The sequence below is a fragment of the Epinephelus lanceolatus genome, chromosome 20, assembly GCF_041903045.1.
Source record: "Epinephelus lanceolatus isolate andai-2023 chromosome 20, ASM4190304v1, whole genome shotgun sequence".
NCBI lineage: Eukaryota > Metazoa > Chordata > Actinopteri > Perciformes > Serranidae > Epinephelus > Epinephelus lanceolatus.
The window spans coordinates 20,005,900-20,023,966 of NC_135753.1; the positions used below are offsets into that span (position 1 = coordinate 20,005,900).

General features: G+C 41.1%; 2 protein-coding genes across 3 annotated transcripts in view; both read right to left on the bottom strand.

The window, feature by feature from the left end:
* nck1b (NCK adaptor protein 1b) overlaps positions 1–4,900 on the bottom strand; it is a 37,215-nt gene extending 32,315 nt beyond the window's left edge. For both annotated transcript variants that reach the window (XM_033638132.2, XM_033638131.2), the window contains exon 1: positions 4,692–4,900. The gene's annotated coding sequence lies outside the window, so the exon portion shown is untranslated. The remainder of the gene's footprint in view (positions 1–4,691) is intronic.
* A 2,281-nt stretch (positions 4,901–7,181) lies between these two features.
* Positions 7,182–10,986, bottom strand: slc35g2b (solute carrier family 35 member G2b). Its single transcript, XM_033638130.2, has 2 exons — positions 10,248–10,986; positions 7,182–8,985 (listed from the first exon to the last, which is right to left on the bottom strand). Exon 2 carries the CDS (start codon positions 8,956–8,958, stop codon positions 7,708–7,710), a length of 1,251 nt encoding a protein of 416 aa, XP_033494021.1. The 5' UTR covers positions 8,959–8,985; positions 10,248–10,986; the 3' UTR covers positions 7,182–7,707.
* Positions 10,987–18,067: the final 7,081 nt, after the last annotated feature.

Here is an 18,067-nt window from a genome sequence, read left to right on the forward strand (position 1 = left end):
CAAACAATCTGTTACAACAGGTGTTGAGCTTGTTTTAAAATGATCTAATTACTGGAGAAGTGTTTTACATACTGTAGCTAAAACTGTACTTCTGTCAGATAAAACTGAACTTCGCTGCAGACCAGACAGACCATACAGTCTGCACCTTCCAGCCATCTGTAACCTACATATATATATATATATATATATATATATATATATATATATATATATATATATATATATATATATATTTTTCCTCTTATACTTTCAAAATAGAACTGCAAAAATTAATGCTGCCTTTCTCCCCTTTGAATTAACTTTGTTGGGACGGTCACTGGATAAAACCAAACACAGTGAGCATTAAAGTTGCAGGTTCTGGCTCGGTAAAAATGCAGTGTTTGCCAAGCTTTAGAATTCTCTTTCCCTAAAAGCACCTTAAGGCCAGCATATGATTCAGCATAAACATGTACAATGAAGATCATCATAGCTTTAAAATACTTCTGGTAAACAAAGACAATAGTGTTTTATATGAAGAACTGTTTGAAGGTCTGAATGGTTCTTTACCTGGGACTAGGGCTGAACGATATGGAGAAGATCAAATATCATGATATGTTTAACCAAATACCTCGATACTGAGTAGGGCTAACTATTGATGCTTTCAGAAAATATGTACACAATATTTCTGACAAATAATTATCAGTAATGTGGATATAGTGATTAAGTGGGTAAAGGAAAATAACAGGACAAGTAGATCAGCCTGGTAAGTTCAGAAAATTACATCACTTTACTGTAATGTATCACTGGGCAATATGCACTGAAATTATATCTTGATATTTTTAATATATATCTCAATGTTTTTAAATCTCCTATACAGCACTTCATCAATGTTAGGACTGGGAGATAAAATCAAACATAATATTTCTTAACAAATACCCTCTCTGATGCGACAAAGTTGTGGCGATGGCGACAGAAAATATTAACTCAATGACATTTTTGATCAATAATCATCAGTAATGTGGATATAACAACTAAGTGGGTTATGGCAAGTATTAAAACAAATAGAAGTTGATACATTTACATCACTTTGCTGTAAAGCAGTCTTTAAAATAGGGCTGCAACTAACGATTATTTTCACTGTCGACTAATCTGTTGATTATTTCTTTGATTAGTCGACTCATCATTTTATTGAAAAATGTGTCAAAATGTTGAAAAATGTCAGTCTGTCTCTCCCAAACCTACATCATCTAATGTCTTGTTTCGTACTCACGCCAAAGGGTTTTAGTTCACCGTCATGGGAGAGTGTGTAAAGCTGCCAATATTTTAACTTAAGAAGCTGAAATAAGAGAATTTTGTGGTACTTTTATAGTACTTTTCTATAGAAAATGACAAATCAATTAGTCGGCTACTAAAATAGTCACAGATTATTTTAATAGTCGATTAGTCATCGATTAGTCGACTAATCGTTGCAGCCCTACTTAAAAACGCCAGAAAAAAACACCATTTATGCCATTTCACGATACAATGGTATCCAAAATCTAGACCGATATATAGTCTGATATCTCGATAACGATAAGATCTTCATATTGCCCAGCCCTACTGTAATGCAGCCTTTAAAACCAATAAAAGACAACACTTTCGATATTACGATATCCAAAATCTAAGGCGATATCTAGTCTCATATCACGACATCAATATATTATCAATATACTGGATAGTCCTACATGGGACCACCAATAATGATGACAGGACCATTGATTGAAAGTCTTCAGAGGACACTGTATTAGATTGAAACAGACCTGTACTGTAGACCTACTTTTGGTTCAACAAATTTACATAAAATATCTAGAGATGGGCAGACTAAACATAGCCTCAGTGCATGACAGTGACAATGCAGCTGCGCTTCCAAAGCATACTTTCATCAAGACAGAAATTTACACTTCTAACGGGACATTTTGACATCATTGCTTTTTTAGTCACGGATACACAACAAATTCTGTAATGAGAGCCGCAGTTGCAAGTACACACATCCTCATTTTCACACTGCCAAACCCACTGAAAGGAAAAACCCTGAACCATAATGAACTAATAGAGAAAAACACCACTGAAACTGCACACTTCTTTCCTCCTACATGAGGAAGTCAAATCACTCACTCTAAATGAGAAATGATAGTGAATATTTCAACCACACACAGGCTAGACTGTAAAGTTTTACAGAAGTGAGGAGAATGACATGGCACCATCTAGAACTGCTTTGCTTCATGACTTTGCTTTTGCGTGCATCATGAGCTGAACAGATTTTTATGTTATCAGGTCAACTAGATAAAAAAGTGCACTTGTCATTCCCTTTTTCAAGTTCCTTTTTCAGCAGGTGACCTTGGTTAAAATATCAACTGTTCAAACAGCCCTAGATGCATGAGCAGTCAAAAGAAAACATGTCAGACAGCAACAGACGAAATCATGAGAGAAAATAAGGAAATGGAAGAAAGCGCGTGCAATAACTGAGATTATGAAGATAAGAAGAGAGACAATTACGGGAAAAAAAAAATCCCCCCCCCCCCCCCCCCCCCATTTCTCAACTTTAGCAGAACTCTAACGCCACTTAATACATCAGAATTTTATGCTTGTCATTTGACCAGGGAAATTTTCAGCCACATTAGATTTTTGGCCATCTCGAAAATGCACAGTTGGTATTTTCCCCTAGGCTGTGAGGACAGATTTGGCTGCTTGAGGCCAATGGGAGCACATAGCAAGCACTGAGAAAGAGGCAGTGGCAGGAAAAAGAGCTCATCACTGCATATCCATAAGATTATACTGTCATAACACTCAAACAAGGGCGCTGTTAGAGGGTATCTGAGTCAACAGGAGCTATAAATAGGACATGAAGTAAATAGGGCCCCATCACTGCAATATGAACATGCATAGCTGAATAGTGAAAGCTTAAGTTTCGGGGGGGGGGGGGGGTCCTAAACGTGAACTCACAACCTGGCAGCTGATGGGTGCAAACGTTGTCCATGGGTCTTCCTGAAAGCCATTTTCATGCCCTACAAATTGGCCTCTATGCTCCAGAGAAATATAATATCATCAGCCCTCAAGCAAATCATGGTGGTAATCAGGTCTCCACCATCTTTCTGTCCCTAACCTCCCTCTGACTCCCACTGAGAACAGAGCTACAGCAGACCAAATGTCTCTCTCCCCCTCTCACCTCCCTGAGACCTTAATGAGAGACTGTGAAGAGGTCTGTCAGTGTGACAATAATTAAAGAAACTACTATTCAGCAGCTGCAAAAAAAACCTTTGACAGACACACATGCTACCCCTTCAAATCACTCAGAACTAACCACATATCTCCAAATTAATATCTGCCAGATAAAACCACTCCAGCCATATTAATCTGCTGATTGTTTCACAGCACTGTTGAAGTTTTGCAGCGGGGCCACACACAAACACGAGCCGCGAGAGCTTGCCAACAATTATACACCCTTATCGGCCATTGTGCTACTGAAGCATGACATTTAGTCTGGCTTTGGTTGTGTAAGGTAGAAACAATGTTAGGAGATAAGCAGAGGGAACAATTATCTAAAATCTTGCCCCAAAACAGAAATGGTTTCACTTACACAGTACATTTGCCTACCTATTAGTGCTCTCCCTGAGTGGATGGAAGTTAACATTTCCCTACTAGTATGCAGTTATTAGTTACTGTCTTTGAATTGGTGCTAAAGGGATTAGTCTACTGACACACAAATAAGTCTTTAGCAGCTTCTCCAGTGTGAATAGGTAGGCTTTTATGTGCTTTATATTAAGTAATCAGAATATATTTGGATTTGGGACAGTGTGAAGCTGTCACCTTGGACTTTGGGAAACTAATGGATATTTTTCAGTATTTTTCTGACATTTTATAGGCTAAATTATTGTGTAATTGTTACTAAATATCAATAAATATTAATGAAACTCCAATGCATCATCAAAAAGCCATATTGGGAGGCAAGAAAGAGATGATAGACTGACAACAATACCCATTTATGTGTGTCAAATCACAGCTAACAGGCTGTTAAACACAAGTACAGGCAATCATAAGTTAATTTTAGGGAATGCCTCCATTGTGACCATGACCAAGCTGGCTCCAATCACTGCACAACAACTTCAACTTGAGCATTAGTTAACGTTACATGTAACATACATGTACTAAGAGGGAATGCAGTGACTTAGAGGATGCAGTTTGCATGATAACCCGTTAACTGTGGCTGCCACTGAGGCGTCCTCTCCATTTTCAGTCTCAGGATAAAAAAGCGTTAACGTGGTGCTCTGCACGAAATGAAATGTAGCCACCTTCAGTGGCTGTGCTGCAGTTTTATCTGAGCTTTTATCTTGTAACTTAAGCCTGACAGCGTGTCACGCTATCTAACTTGGCTAACGATAACCCGGCTACGAAAAATCCACCAAAAATGCCATTAACGGCCAAAAATGTCTCGGTTACAGCCAAACTAACCGCTAACCAGCTGGGTAACCGTATGTTGGCCATGTTGGCAAGGCGACAGACTGGTTTTGTCTGGGTTAACAGTTAGCTGTTAGCCGACGTGACTTGTAACGTTACTCGCTGAATCCAAAGGATAGCAGGAGCTAGCCTGTAGCTCTCGGTAGAAACGTTACTGCGGTAGCCTGGATCAGATAGCTTCACCGTCAGTGGCAGCTCAGATTCACACCGTGTCTTACCTGATTGCTGATGGCCACCTCTTCTTATCTCCTTCTGGAAATATTCAGCGTCTGGAAGCGTCACTCAAGTGATATCCAGAAACCTCGCTGGGAGCCAGATATTTTTCCACTCCAGCAAGCTAGCCTAGCTGATGAGACGCTGTGCCCCGTTGGAATAGCATTTCTATATCAAAGCATGTCATTGCTCAGTAGTACAGCTAGGCTAGCTAGCAGCAGCTTCACAAGCTGTTCGGATGCCAAGGTCCCGCCCACTCGTTTCCGATTGGCTGCGGAGGAATCAACTCTGTGTTGATTGGTCCGCGGCGCTGTCAGTCAATCACACTGCAGCTGCTGATGTTTTGCACTCCCATAAGCATCCATCATGATTTTTGCCTTGTGAGGCTAAAGACTCAACCCAAACGCCACTATAAAAGAAATATGACTATGAAAAGAGATAGACAAATATATCATATTAGTCTTTACTTATATATTACTCAATATATAAATTAATTTGGCTCTAAATCAACTGCAAAAAGAAACTTTTACTCCAGGCCATTACAGCACTGAGTGGGGCTTAGATGCCATGTTGTATGATTTTGTGAAAGTTACAATTTTTGCAACTCTATTTTTAATTTGCAACTAGATAAAGAAATAGAAATAAATATAAAAGAGTGGACAATCAGCTCACAAAAAATGAATTCTTTTTGAATGTATGATAGCCTTAATGTTAGCTGCAGCTGGCAATATGTTGTCTGTACTTGAACTATGGCCTTATATGTTGAATAGATACTGTAGAGACACCTACCATTATCGAGCTGGCTATCCCATTTCTGACACAGGTGTGACAACTTCTGCTTTACAGAGAACGAGTCTGACGTTAATCTGCTATGTGTCAATAAAGATTGACAGAGCTCTGAATTACTACTTGTCCTCTGTGAAGCACAAGTTTTCACAGTATATTCAATGGCTGGAAAGTTGCTTTCCACTAAAAACTGCTCAGTCATCTCTACAGTGCGGCACAAATAGAGACACACACACACATTCATACAATAACTCATCATCTGATTCCATTCAGAGCCCTCCTGGGAAGTGATACTTCTAATAAACATGTCTGTGGTGAGGAGGGTTGCAGAATAATTTGGAAGGTTGTGCAGCTCGCTGCAGGATGCAATCTGTTTCCTGCTCAAACAGATGGGCCTCCTCTACATGTATTCTGCTTTCTGCACCCAAAATCCCATCTCAAAACAAGACTGATGCAACACATATAATGGAGACTAAACCCACTTTATCTCTGTTTATTCACCCTTTGAATAAATACACTTTAACTATGAAGTTTTTTAAAGGAAAACGTGACATGACAGAGCGCATGTTTTCAAAGTCAAATACAATTTCACACTATTACGTGTTTATGATGGTGGTTGTTCATCTTTTGGTTGTAAATGGATTGAGGTTGTGGTTTACTCACCATTTTATTGACTGTGACATCAGTGATAGTAGATTGTCATCACACATTGATCTGATTTCAGCGACACCACTGCTGTGTGTGGTTATAATATAACCACAAGGCTGATTATTCACCATTTCAATAGAAATATGTTAAACATTCAACAGAGTGTCATAAATTTATAACACTTTATCAAGTCATAAATTAGTCCAATCTCTGCTTCTGCTCAGTAAATAAAAAGGGTTTAGATGAAGTGTGTCATGCCAATTGTTTTATCTTGTTTTAATGTAATAACAGCTTAATATTATTAACTACTGAATATACTACTAATTGCCTTCATGATTTACTGTAATAAAACATAACTTCAGCTAACTCTGAATGAATAATGGAGTGGATTTTGAATGCCACCTGCTGGGCTTCTAGTGAAACACCCATGTTGAGTCCCTTCTGAACCACAACATGTCCTCTTTCATCCGCACTGCATCATCATTGTCATTATTTCATTCCATCACTGTTGCTTTGCCTCAGGGAAATCAAAGAGACCGACTGTCCTGGCTCTGTTCTCTACACAGAGAAAGGAAACAGTGCTGGTGAGCCACTGAATCGGCCACTACGGAAAAAGCAGATGGTCTCATGTTGTTAAAGGGAACTTTAATTCAATACAGTGCACATGCCTCGGGGCATTAGTTTGATATGCGTCTGAAAGTAAACAGAAGCAGCGTCCAGGGACGTGATCGCTAGTGTTAGATATCAAGCGGCTGCTGGGGCCAGAACGGACGTTAAAGGCAGTCAGAAAGGTGCAGTTTGTGCACAAAATATTGTACATGGAATAATACGGATTGCTAGTTTCCTTGTGCACAAAATAATCTTTGATGTCCCATAAATATCAAAAGTCTACTTGTAAACTGAGGCACATTTAACAAGAACAGCCCCAGTTATACACTATACGACAGGACCTCTATCCCAGCACATAAAGGTCACTTTATCCACCCCTGACTCCTCTATAATGCCATTTCATTTGAAGAAATTCCACAACAGATTAAGGCTAACAAAAGCAATACCAGTTATTTTATGAAAACATGGGTGGTATTTATTTTTATTCTTTCTTTCCTTGTATGTGTGAATGATTTCTGGGCTGACATTTACACACTGTGACAAGTGTGGCAGTGCGACAACAGAGGGATACACCACACCTTGTTGATGTTGTTATTATAAAAAGGTGCATGTCATCATTAAAATGATCATTTCACACTGCCACTCACAAGACCAGATTCAATATGGTTTAAAATGCTGGAGCAAAATGAATCACAAAAATTAAACTGGCTCTTTTTTCTTTTCTTTTCTTTTCTTTTTTTTTTTTTTGCTGATATTTTGGTCTTTGACACATTTTGACATTAAAGCAGAACTATCAGGGGGACATAGTCACCATACTACATTTGTCTTTTATTTCACACACAAATATTAAGACATTAGTTACACAACTGGCACCCTTCCAACAACACAACAATACAAAATCATCAGATGAAGATCCAGACATTCTTTAAATTGCACAACCAAGCAACATTGTAAACAAATAGACTGACATATCCAAACTCATTTGATGGGCGAGTCAAGGATCTCTTGATAATCCTGCCGGATGGCCCTGCTCACCCTGTACAGCTTGACTCCTGTCAGGGTGAACACACTGACCATGATGACCAGACATCCGATGACATCGTAGACAGACGGGATCATCCTCAGAACAATGAGCTGGAGGAACATGGCAACCACGATCTCAAGGTGCTGCACTGTACTGACTAAGGCTGGATGAAACTTGTTTAGAGCATAGTAGACTCCGAGGAACGCCACGGTGGAGCAGATACAGATCCCAATTAAATAGCCCCAGGTCTCCCCATCCAGAGGAATGATGGGCTCCTGCATGATAAACATGGTGGAGGCACCCCACACCGTGCCCGTCCAGCCGAAGGTAAAGAGTGCCGTCCACATGCTGACACGCTCCTTGATGGCTCTGTAGACGATCATGGAGAGGGCAGCGGCCAAGCCGGCCATCACTGTCATTGTGTAGCCAAAAGCCTCCTTCCAAAACCCCAGCCTGGACTTCTCCTCGTCTGCAACATTTGGCACCATGACCAGGCACAGGCCGAACACACTCCCCACCACTGTGACCACATCTGTGTAGCTCAGCCTCTCATCCAGCAACAGGAAGGCCAGTATTGCGCTGAAGACTGTGGTGGAGGCACGCCACATGAGGGTGCCGTTACTGGGTGGTACTATGGCAAAAGAGGTGTAGGCGCAAGTGATTGAGATGACGTTGCACACGCCATAGAAGAAGAGACGTAGACGGTAGCCTTTAGGGCCAAAGGGGGCCTCGTGGTAGTAGAAGACCACCAGGATGGACAGCACCTGGATCACGGAGCGGATGAAGAGCAGCTCGAGGGAGGGCACTTTAGAGCGGTCGGCTGCTAAACGAGTAATCAGTGCCACACAACCGTGAGCCACTGCTGCCCCAAACAAGGCCATCCAGGTCACCCTGGAGGCCAACACATTCGCCTCTCCGAAGCTGGCCAGCTGGCCCCCGACCCCCTTGTCTCTTTGCACAGTTGGCTGCTTGGGCTGGGTCTCCATGGTTCCAAACAAAGTCCTGCTACCTTTGGGGTCTGACACAAGTCTCTTTCCCACACTAGATTCTGCAAAGGCGCCAAACTCCTCAAAAGAGGGTGCGTCATCATACCCTTCATCGCCAGGCTGGGGGAAGTGTGTGGCATATTTCACTGTCACTGTGTTCGGGTGGATCTTAACCCGCTTTTTTGATCCATACTGCAGCGAGGATGAGGATACATCCATGTTTCCTTATGCGTCAGAGGGGGTAATCTGAAAAACGGAATAACAATTGTTGCAGTGTTATTGAGATGAAATGATATTCAAATAAATCACTGCCCTGCGGGCTGATTTTATCTCTCTAATCAGCCAAAACACAGCCTTTTGAAAACAGAGAGAAACGTTTGCATAATTCATACCATTTCCTAAGTATCCACATCTCACACCCACACACACACACACACACACACACACACACACGTGCTGCAGACACACACTCCTGCATGCACACGGGTAGAGCACACACTTGCTGTATCACCCCTATCTCACTTACCTTTTCACTCTGCCCGGCCTTACACTTGTGTAGTGTTACTTCTATATATATCCCATGCAAGCTCATATAAGCCGAGCAGCAAACACTCTGAGGCTGATGCAGTCTGATGGGATGAAATTACATAACAGGAAACCACAGAGGGGACGATACATGAATGTGGGCCACGTATGAGATGAATGGAGTTGCACACCATAAATTAACAAACCCTGAAACAAGAAGTGTGTGAAAGGGTTAAATGGTGCTGGATAGTCTGAATGGTCGCCTCAGTGGGGAGAGATTTCTGATGCTTTTCTTAAGAAACTGAATTTTGCTTAAGGGTGACATTACAGAATGTTATCATAAAGGTAACACATTTTATTATAAAAGAAAGAAAAAAAGAAAATCCTGTAGATATTAAAAATACTATTATTAGCACTATTTTTTTTATATTAATGTTACTACTATATTTATTCTGTCAGTCCTTTCAGACACAGCATGATTTAAAACCACAAGGGGGCAGATAGATACTCCTATTTGCCTTCTCCCCTCTTACATGCGGTTGCTCCTCCCTTTTGAAATATACATACATAACTTGATGCTTAATAATAAACGATGGCAATGTAATGTTGTGTCTAGGGTAATTAAATTGAAATTAAACATCTTAATATTGTTGAGTTTGAAAGACAAAACTCAATGCTGTGAGCACTTACATCCAATTTAACCATGGCTTAGTAAAAAAATATTATTAGGCTATTTTCAGAAATTCGAGACAGAAAATCGCGAAAAAAAAATGAATTTCTCCGTCAGATTATGATTCAAATTGATAAAAGGTTGCCATGTGAATAAATAAAATAATATAAATTTAGGTTTAAACTGACGCAAACAGCGTCTTTCCAAGCTTGATGCGTTAAATTCGTTATAAACAGACATTTTACGGACGCTCCTGTGTGACGCGTTTGCGCACTTAACTGAGTGCATGAAGAAAAACACAATATCGCCTTACCTTTTGTTACTTGAATAGTTCCTATTGATGCATGAACCCGGGTTCGTATCATAAATGAAGATCTCGTTTCATTTCTTGCTCCTTACATTTGGTCATCTGCCATTTCCCCATCTTCCCCCTTCGAGTGGAGCGCCTCTTGGAGATGCGTACTGCTTATTTGTTCCCCACGCTGTCGATGGACGCTGCTGCTGCTGCTGCTTCTGCTGCTGCTGAAGCTGAAGCTGCTGTTGCTGAAGGCGATGATGATGATGATGATGATGATGGTGGTGGTGGTGATGATGATGATGAAGCTGAAGCGGGAGGGGGGAAGCCAGGGAGAGAAGCAACTGTCACTGTCACAGCCAGTGGTTTCTCCTCCTTGTCCTCCTCCCCACTTCTTGCCACCTAGACTCGCTCATTCGTCATCTCTCAGGAGAGAAAAAGGATGTGCGTCGGTCACTCATCATCATCATCATCATCATCACTACGGTCATAATATGAAATCCCATCCTTTAAGAGGAACATTTGATTTGTCCATTTGAAGTAATTATGACATAAAAGCTTTCCCACTATCTTCAACATGCATCAGCTTAATTGCACTTTACATGATATATGCAATTAGTCTATTATGTAAAGGTTTGGGTTTACCCTCTGCTACTTTGCTGATTCTTAGGCATTTTTGCAACACCTCCTCCGAGAATCGCCACCTTACCATGGTGGAGGGGTTTGCGTGTCCCTGTGAGTCAGCACCTTCAAATCTGAGTAGTTCTCTGCCGGAAACTGGTGGATTGCCCCCTCCGGGTTGGGGGAGAGTTACTGCCTCAAGCGAGGGAGTTCAGAAGTCTTGTTCACGAGTGAGGGTAGAATGGGACGTGAAATAGATCAGCGGTATGCGGCTTCTGCAGTGGTGCAGGTCTGTCGTGGTGAGGAGGGAGCTGAGCCAGTAGGCGAAGCTTTCGATTTATCCATCTACGTCCCAACCCTCACCTATGGTCATGAGCTCTGGGTGGTGACCAAAAGAACGAGATAGATACAAGCTGCCGAAATGAGTTTCCTCCGTGGGGTGGCTGGGCTCAGCCTTAGAGATAGGGTGAGGAGCTCGAACATCTGGAGGGGGCTCGGAGTTGAGCCGCTGCTCCTTCCCGTCGAAATGGGTCAGTTGAGGTGGTTCGGGCATCTGATCAGGATGCCTCCTGGGCGCCTCACGCTGGAGGTGTTTCGGGCACGTCCAATCGGTAGGAGGTCCCGGGGCGGACCCAGAACATGCTGAAGGGATTATCTGTCTGGCCTAGGAACGCCGTGGGGCCCCCCACGAGGAGCTGGAAAGCGTTGCTGGGGAGAGGGATGTCTGGGGTGCTTTGCTCGGCCTGCTGCCCCTGCGACCTGGCCCCAGATAAGCGGATGAAAATGGATGGATGGATGGATTTGCAACATCTTTGTTTGGCATGCATCGTCAAATACATACTGAATGAACTTTATTTTATTTAGTGTTGCAGCTTGAAGTGATTGGGATTCCCATAATCCTCTGGGATTTCCTCATTTGTTCCAAGAAGACTCTCACGAGACGGCCATCCTCCCTTGTGTGCTGTGCTCATTTCACCACTTGTTCCTAACAGCCAAGAACAATAAATATCTGTCTGCTTTTAGGAGGATCACTTCAACCATCCCTGTCTAAATACAGTGATCCACTTTGCAAAGAGGAAGCCACATGTGCTGAATACTGATGAAAAACAACCTCAAAGTAAAGGGGAGGTGACATATGCAGGTTGACGAAAGGCATGGCAAACATTTGTAGTCATTACAAGATGGGAGAAGTTGAAAGCACTTAAATTAGATTGTTGAGTTTACGCCCAAGGCAATGCAACAGGAGCCCTGGCTGGTAATATAGATCATACTGCCACTAGCTGCCACTGCCTTCAACATGTAACATGACTGTGATTTTAATTGGTACAGAGCACCGAGGACGGTGATTTGTGATGTTGTGGCAATTAAATCTGCGTTTACATTGAGCTATTTACAGTGAATCAGTCACACAGTGGGGAATATGAACTTAAAGGGACGTAATTGAGCTATTATGGGTGCAATAACTGTAATAGTATATGATCATTTTATTATCCTATAAATAATAGAATAGTGTGCAAGTCAACTTTGCAGAAGACGAAGAGATGATGGGTTTTAGTATACTTTATAATGACAGTTTTGACGATGGTTTAAGGGCCTGTCATATTTATATAATTGAGAGTAATTAAAATGTGAATGAATAATTAGAAAAAAATGCGGGACACAATCCTTCCTCAGGCCAGTTGCATTAGATCTTCACTCACACTGGTTACCTTTCCAAGAACAATAATGCAGTCCTTCAGAGTTCAATGTGAAATAGGTTTACTGTGAGTCTTCAAAGATTACACCCATAAAAAAAAGCAGAGCTGGTCCCAGGAGCAGACTGAACTGTCTCAATATGCTGTTCACATTCCCCTTCTGTTGTGGGCCTTGTTGGCAGAGCCTTCCTATCGTTACACACTCTGATCTCTACTCCCTACCTCTGCCACCATTGTTTCTTAAACTCAGAACTCCGTGACATCACCTGAGTGCAGAGCGCCAATACACACACCAACACAGTAGAGATGGCATTATTACAGAGCAGTGACTGACAACAACCCCGACCACATCTAAGATTACTGTTTGTGGTGGAAATGCTAAGCAGACCTAGGGTCTAGGTGCCATGTCTGAAGGGTTACTTGTGGTTCCAAAGGTACCATACCAAAAGTGCTTGGTGGAAATGAGGCTTATGACGCTAGTTTAGCTTAGCATAAAGAGTGGAAACAGGGGAAAAGAGCTAGCCTGGATCTATCCAAGGCTAAAATCAACCTACCTGCCTAAAGCTCACTAATTAACATGTTATATCTCATTAACATGGGCAGATTTTTTTAACCTATGGACAGAGCCTCGCCATCTCTTTCCTTGTTTCCAGCCATTAGGCTAAGTGAAGCTAACCTTAATAAATAATGCACAGACATGAGCGTGGTATTCATCTTCACATCTATCTCTTAGCAAGAAAGACAATGGACGTATTTCCCCACATTTCCTACTATTGCTGTAAAATCCTGTCATTGGTTTATTGGTTGTAAGCTCCTTTAGTCCTTTCTGTCATCTTTGTGGGTTCAATATTTTCCCCTGACGCTAATTAGGGAACACCTCAGTTTTCCACAAAACATGACTTTCAAAATGTCAACTGTGAGTGCAATGGTTTGATCTGACATCCCTCCCCCAGGAAATTTTGAGCATCAGACAGTTAATTTCTTGCATTCTGGTGAATTCATGGCTTTTCCGTATCAGCTTAAGGTGGAAATATGTTTAATTTCATCTACTTGGGGGGTATAACTGAACAACTTGAACATCATCTCCTCCATGTCTGGATGTGTATGAAGTTGTTACTGCCTAAGCTTCCAGCGCCCATGCCACAAGATTAAGTCAAGGGAAGAAAAACACACGATGAGGTATAAACTGTCTCACAGCTCGTTGAACCACAGTGAAACTGGGTGGCAATCGCACCATGTCTTTTCATTTTACCATCCAGGGTGCATAATCACGACATAAGAAATTCACGAATGGTTTCTATGATTTACTTTTGGAAAAATTCTGACTGTGGAAGAGCTGTTCAAGAAAGTGAAAAAATGTAGGGTTTTTTTATTATCTCACTTAACAGGAGCATGAATCTGCTCTATTAAATAGGCTATCTCTGGGGAGATAGCAACACGTTAAGCTTCTCTAAGCCTCACTACACTCATTTTATGTCAGGGAGCTTTAGCAAAGGATCCACTGGCAGAAGCTTTCCTCAAAGTAAAAGTCTATTGATTATATTGTATATCAGCTTGAATTTAAAGTCATTTTGCAATCTTAATACATATATTCAGTTTAAAGACCTCATATAGCGTGAACTCATCAGCTAAATGTGTGGAGGAGGACAATGTCAAACAGATGTGAGCACATAATGAAGACTAATTACAGGCGATAGCAGGTCGTATTTGTTATTATGCCCTTCTTTGTACCACAGCAGATTTCAAGACAGTAAAAAATCCAGCAAACATAACAGATAATTATCTAGCATGCACAGGAATAACACTCCACTCACACTGTGGTTAATGAGTGGAAAAATCTCAAGTCATGTGCAAAACTTTGTACTTTTCCTGCGAGGAACAAGGTTGTGCACTGGTTAAAAAAAGCAACACTGAAATTTACTATTTTTTTACACTGATCTGATTTCACACAGAAATGTCTATCGTGGACGTTTGCCAGGCTGACATTTCAAGCATTTTCATTTCCGTATCTGTGAGCTGTTTTCTTGGCTTGACAGATTTCAATGGAGGCTAAATTTTTGCAGCCCAGAGGAGCTACAGTTCTTTAACTTTCTCTGCAACCTTCTCTTACTTTTTCTTCTTTTTTCTTTCAATGAGTTGGTTTTTTATTGAAAATGGGATTTTGTATGATCCCTATTGGCTTTTTGGTGAGCTTATTGGAGAAAATATAAGAGCCTAAGTGTGTATTGTATCGATCACCTATTTGTTTTTTTGTCTGGTCCCTTTAAAAGGCTTTCATAATGAACATGTGGCTCATCTATCTTCCGTCTGAGGCTTAGGCCATCTGTCATTGATTAAGCAGTTATATCTCAGCTTTATTGGCCGGGGAGCAGAAAACGACATACCACCATCCCTTCTACTGGTGCAGTGACTGACAGGCTTATACTGCAATTTAAGGATTTGGAGAATAGGGAAGGTGAGAGCAGGGCTGGCATGGAGCAAATAAAGTGGAATGAATGGAAGACGCCGGCTTAAATAGGCAATCTGTGTGTGGGCGGTGGGAGAATAGATGTAGTTCTTGTTGCGTTCACCTTTATGTCCGATGAAACCAAGTACCATAGTGAATGGGATCAAGCATGCCTGACATTTTCCTTACTAACCAACAAGACCAGTGCTAAATATCAACATGCATGAAAGCTATGTGTTGTTATATACTTTGTATACTATTGTGAATCCTGTGGATTTGCATCGAATGAATCAAGGATTCTGCAGATTAGCTGGGGGCTGTTAGACTTTGCCTGCAAGAACACACTGTTAATGTTCGCCCAGCTGTCAGGACTAAGCCAAACTTTCTTCCAACATGATGCTACCTGCAGACATTGCTCTGAGAATAGCACATCCCCGATGGCAAGCTACCCGCGCTTTTGTTTCTGTCTATTTGCTGAATCCAAAACCAAACAGAACCTCATTCTTGCATGAATCATAAATGGGCCAGCTCAGCAGTTTGTCCTAAATTGAGCCTTTTTAATTATGTATGAGCTGAGGAGGATTCCTACTTTCGAAAAAAGGATCTTCCTTTCTGGTTTTGATTTTCTCCTCCACCATGATCACAAAAGAAAACAAGACAAAACTAACAAATGGTTTCCTTGTATCAGTTTTCATACAGTATGAGGAAGTATCCGATGACACACGTAATCATAGATCATACAAAGAGATGCATATCATAACTTAACTCTCCTTTTATCTTTAAAGAAATGCTTTACCCTCTGAATGATCATTGCAGTTACTCACCTCTTGTTACCCTGAATTTGTGAAGAAAACGTAGAACAGAGAAAATTCTTGATGAACTGAAGTCGTAGAGTTCCACGCACAAATTGTGTAGTATAATCTTAGTCTCATTTATCCAGTCGTTTGTGCAGTACTTCCTAAACCTCAAATACTGCTGCTTTGTCAGTGGACATTGCCATCTTTTCACAATGGTAAGACACACAGTAGGCAGTGGCAGTTTGTCCTGGCGACACTTAGTAGTATAAAGAGTGAGAAAGTCTGTAGGGAGGGAGGAAATGGAAGGTAGATGGGTCAAACAAACTCAGGACTTTCACCTGTAAGTTCGCTGTTCATTTCCTGTCTGAAACCAAAAGTCAAGTTATGTAGTGACAACATAGTTTGCTAGTATGTGAAGCATTCTACGGTAGTTACATATGTCACATGACGCATGTGATGTGACATTACATTACATTAGTAACAACCATACTTACTTTAAGCCAAAGTATGATGCTTTTTTTTCTAAACCTAACCACGAACTTTTGGTGCATAAACCTAAGGAAACAGACCAAAGAAAGTTTATTTTGAAAACAGACATGAATTGACATGCCATCGCTGAACTGTTGTAACTGACGAAAACTGATGTAGGAGGGTTCCTAGCACATCATATTTCCATATGTAGCCTAGTTCCACTGACAAAGCGCTAGTATTTGATGAGTTGGGATGAGAACATGGCATTTTCACTAAAACTCATCTATGCTGTTGTCAAAGCCGGACTCGACTTGACAAAAATGGCAATTTTACATTGCTGAACACAGGAGCTGCTGGTCTACCACTGTCCTGGTCAGTTTGCCTTAATGCGTAACTTGAGTGTTTCAAAAGGTTAGTTCAGATACACCAAAGTCACACATTAAGGCAGTGGTAGACCAGCAGCTCCTGTGTTCAGTGAGGTAAAATTACTGTTTTTGTCAATGGACTGACTGACTGTTGCGAGCATGGCTAAAAATATAGTGAAGAGAAATGATCACATGTATTATTTCACTAAGTAACTCTAAAATGATTGGTAAACCATGCCCACATAGTAGTAGTCTCTACTCAAACATCCATAGGCCCCCATCGGCTGCCATATTAGATACAGGTAAACAAAGAATTAACTTAACCCAAATAACAAGCAGAAGACTATGATGAATATTGGAGGAAATTAACTGTCATCAGTCCTTACAATATTTACGCTATTACAGAATAAAGACATAAGTATCACATCAACTACAATCCAAACATACACCAGAGGAAGGCAGCACATGGAGAACTTAATTGACCATATGGTGCATCCATTTCAGTCTGACAGGACAATGATGAAGGAGCACACCCTAACTCCGAGGATTATTGCTCTCAATTTCACCAATTCAATTAGCCTTCGTGCAATCAAAGTACGCCAATATCAACTGCAAGATCAAAAGATGTACTGTTAAATACAGTAAAAACATCATCTGTTAATATCTGAGCAATTATTCATCAAGAACATTAATCCAAATGGACTGTGGGAAGTCTATCATTGAGGAGAAGGCAGATTTCCAGACTTTTTTTAAACATCCTCACACTCCTGATCAAACTTGTACCCATTATAACAGATGATGAGTTTCAACACATCATGTTTTTTGGTATACTGTGATATTATCAGCTCTTCTAGCAGCCGACGCCGAGCATAATTGGGTCTTAAAGCTCCAGCAGCTGTTAATTTTCTTTCATTCTTTTTTTTTTAGCAGGTTTGCCGTGTGACTTCGCTGTGCCTGTGAGAGCTCTTCATAACTCAATAGTCAGTAAAGCTTTTGTCGAATCAGAGCACCATTTGGGAGAACTGCAGAGTGGTCTGTCATTACTCTCAGATGTCTCACAGCAAACTTGCGACTGTACCTTGAGACTATGATTAGCATGATTGAGTGTGAGCAGCAGATGGGTCAGTTTAAAATTTGTCTCATTATGCCAGAGGAAAAAATGTGTCACTGAATGTTTGTTCACATATGTGCACATTGCGTGTTTCACTGCTTAAACACAAAGACATCTAACCTGCATATTAATATGTGTATTCATCTGGACCACAGTTATGTGTTAAATGGTACTGTCAAGTTTAATGACAGCCTGTCCATGTTTTCTCCAACATAAACATGATGCTGATCTGGCACAGGCCATCTTTCATCATACTGGCACGACTTTTCATAGATCTGAGTCAACTTTACATTAAAAGACCAGTGTATAGGATTTAGAGGGATCTATTAGCAG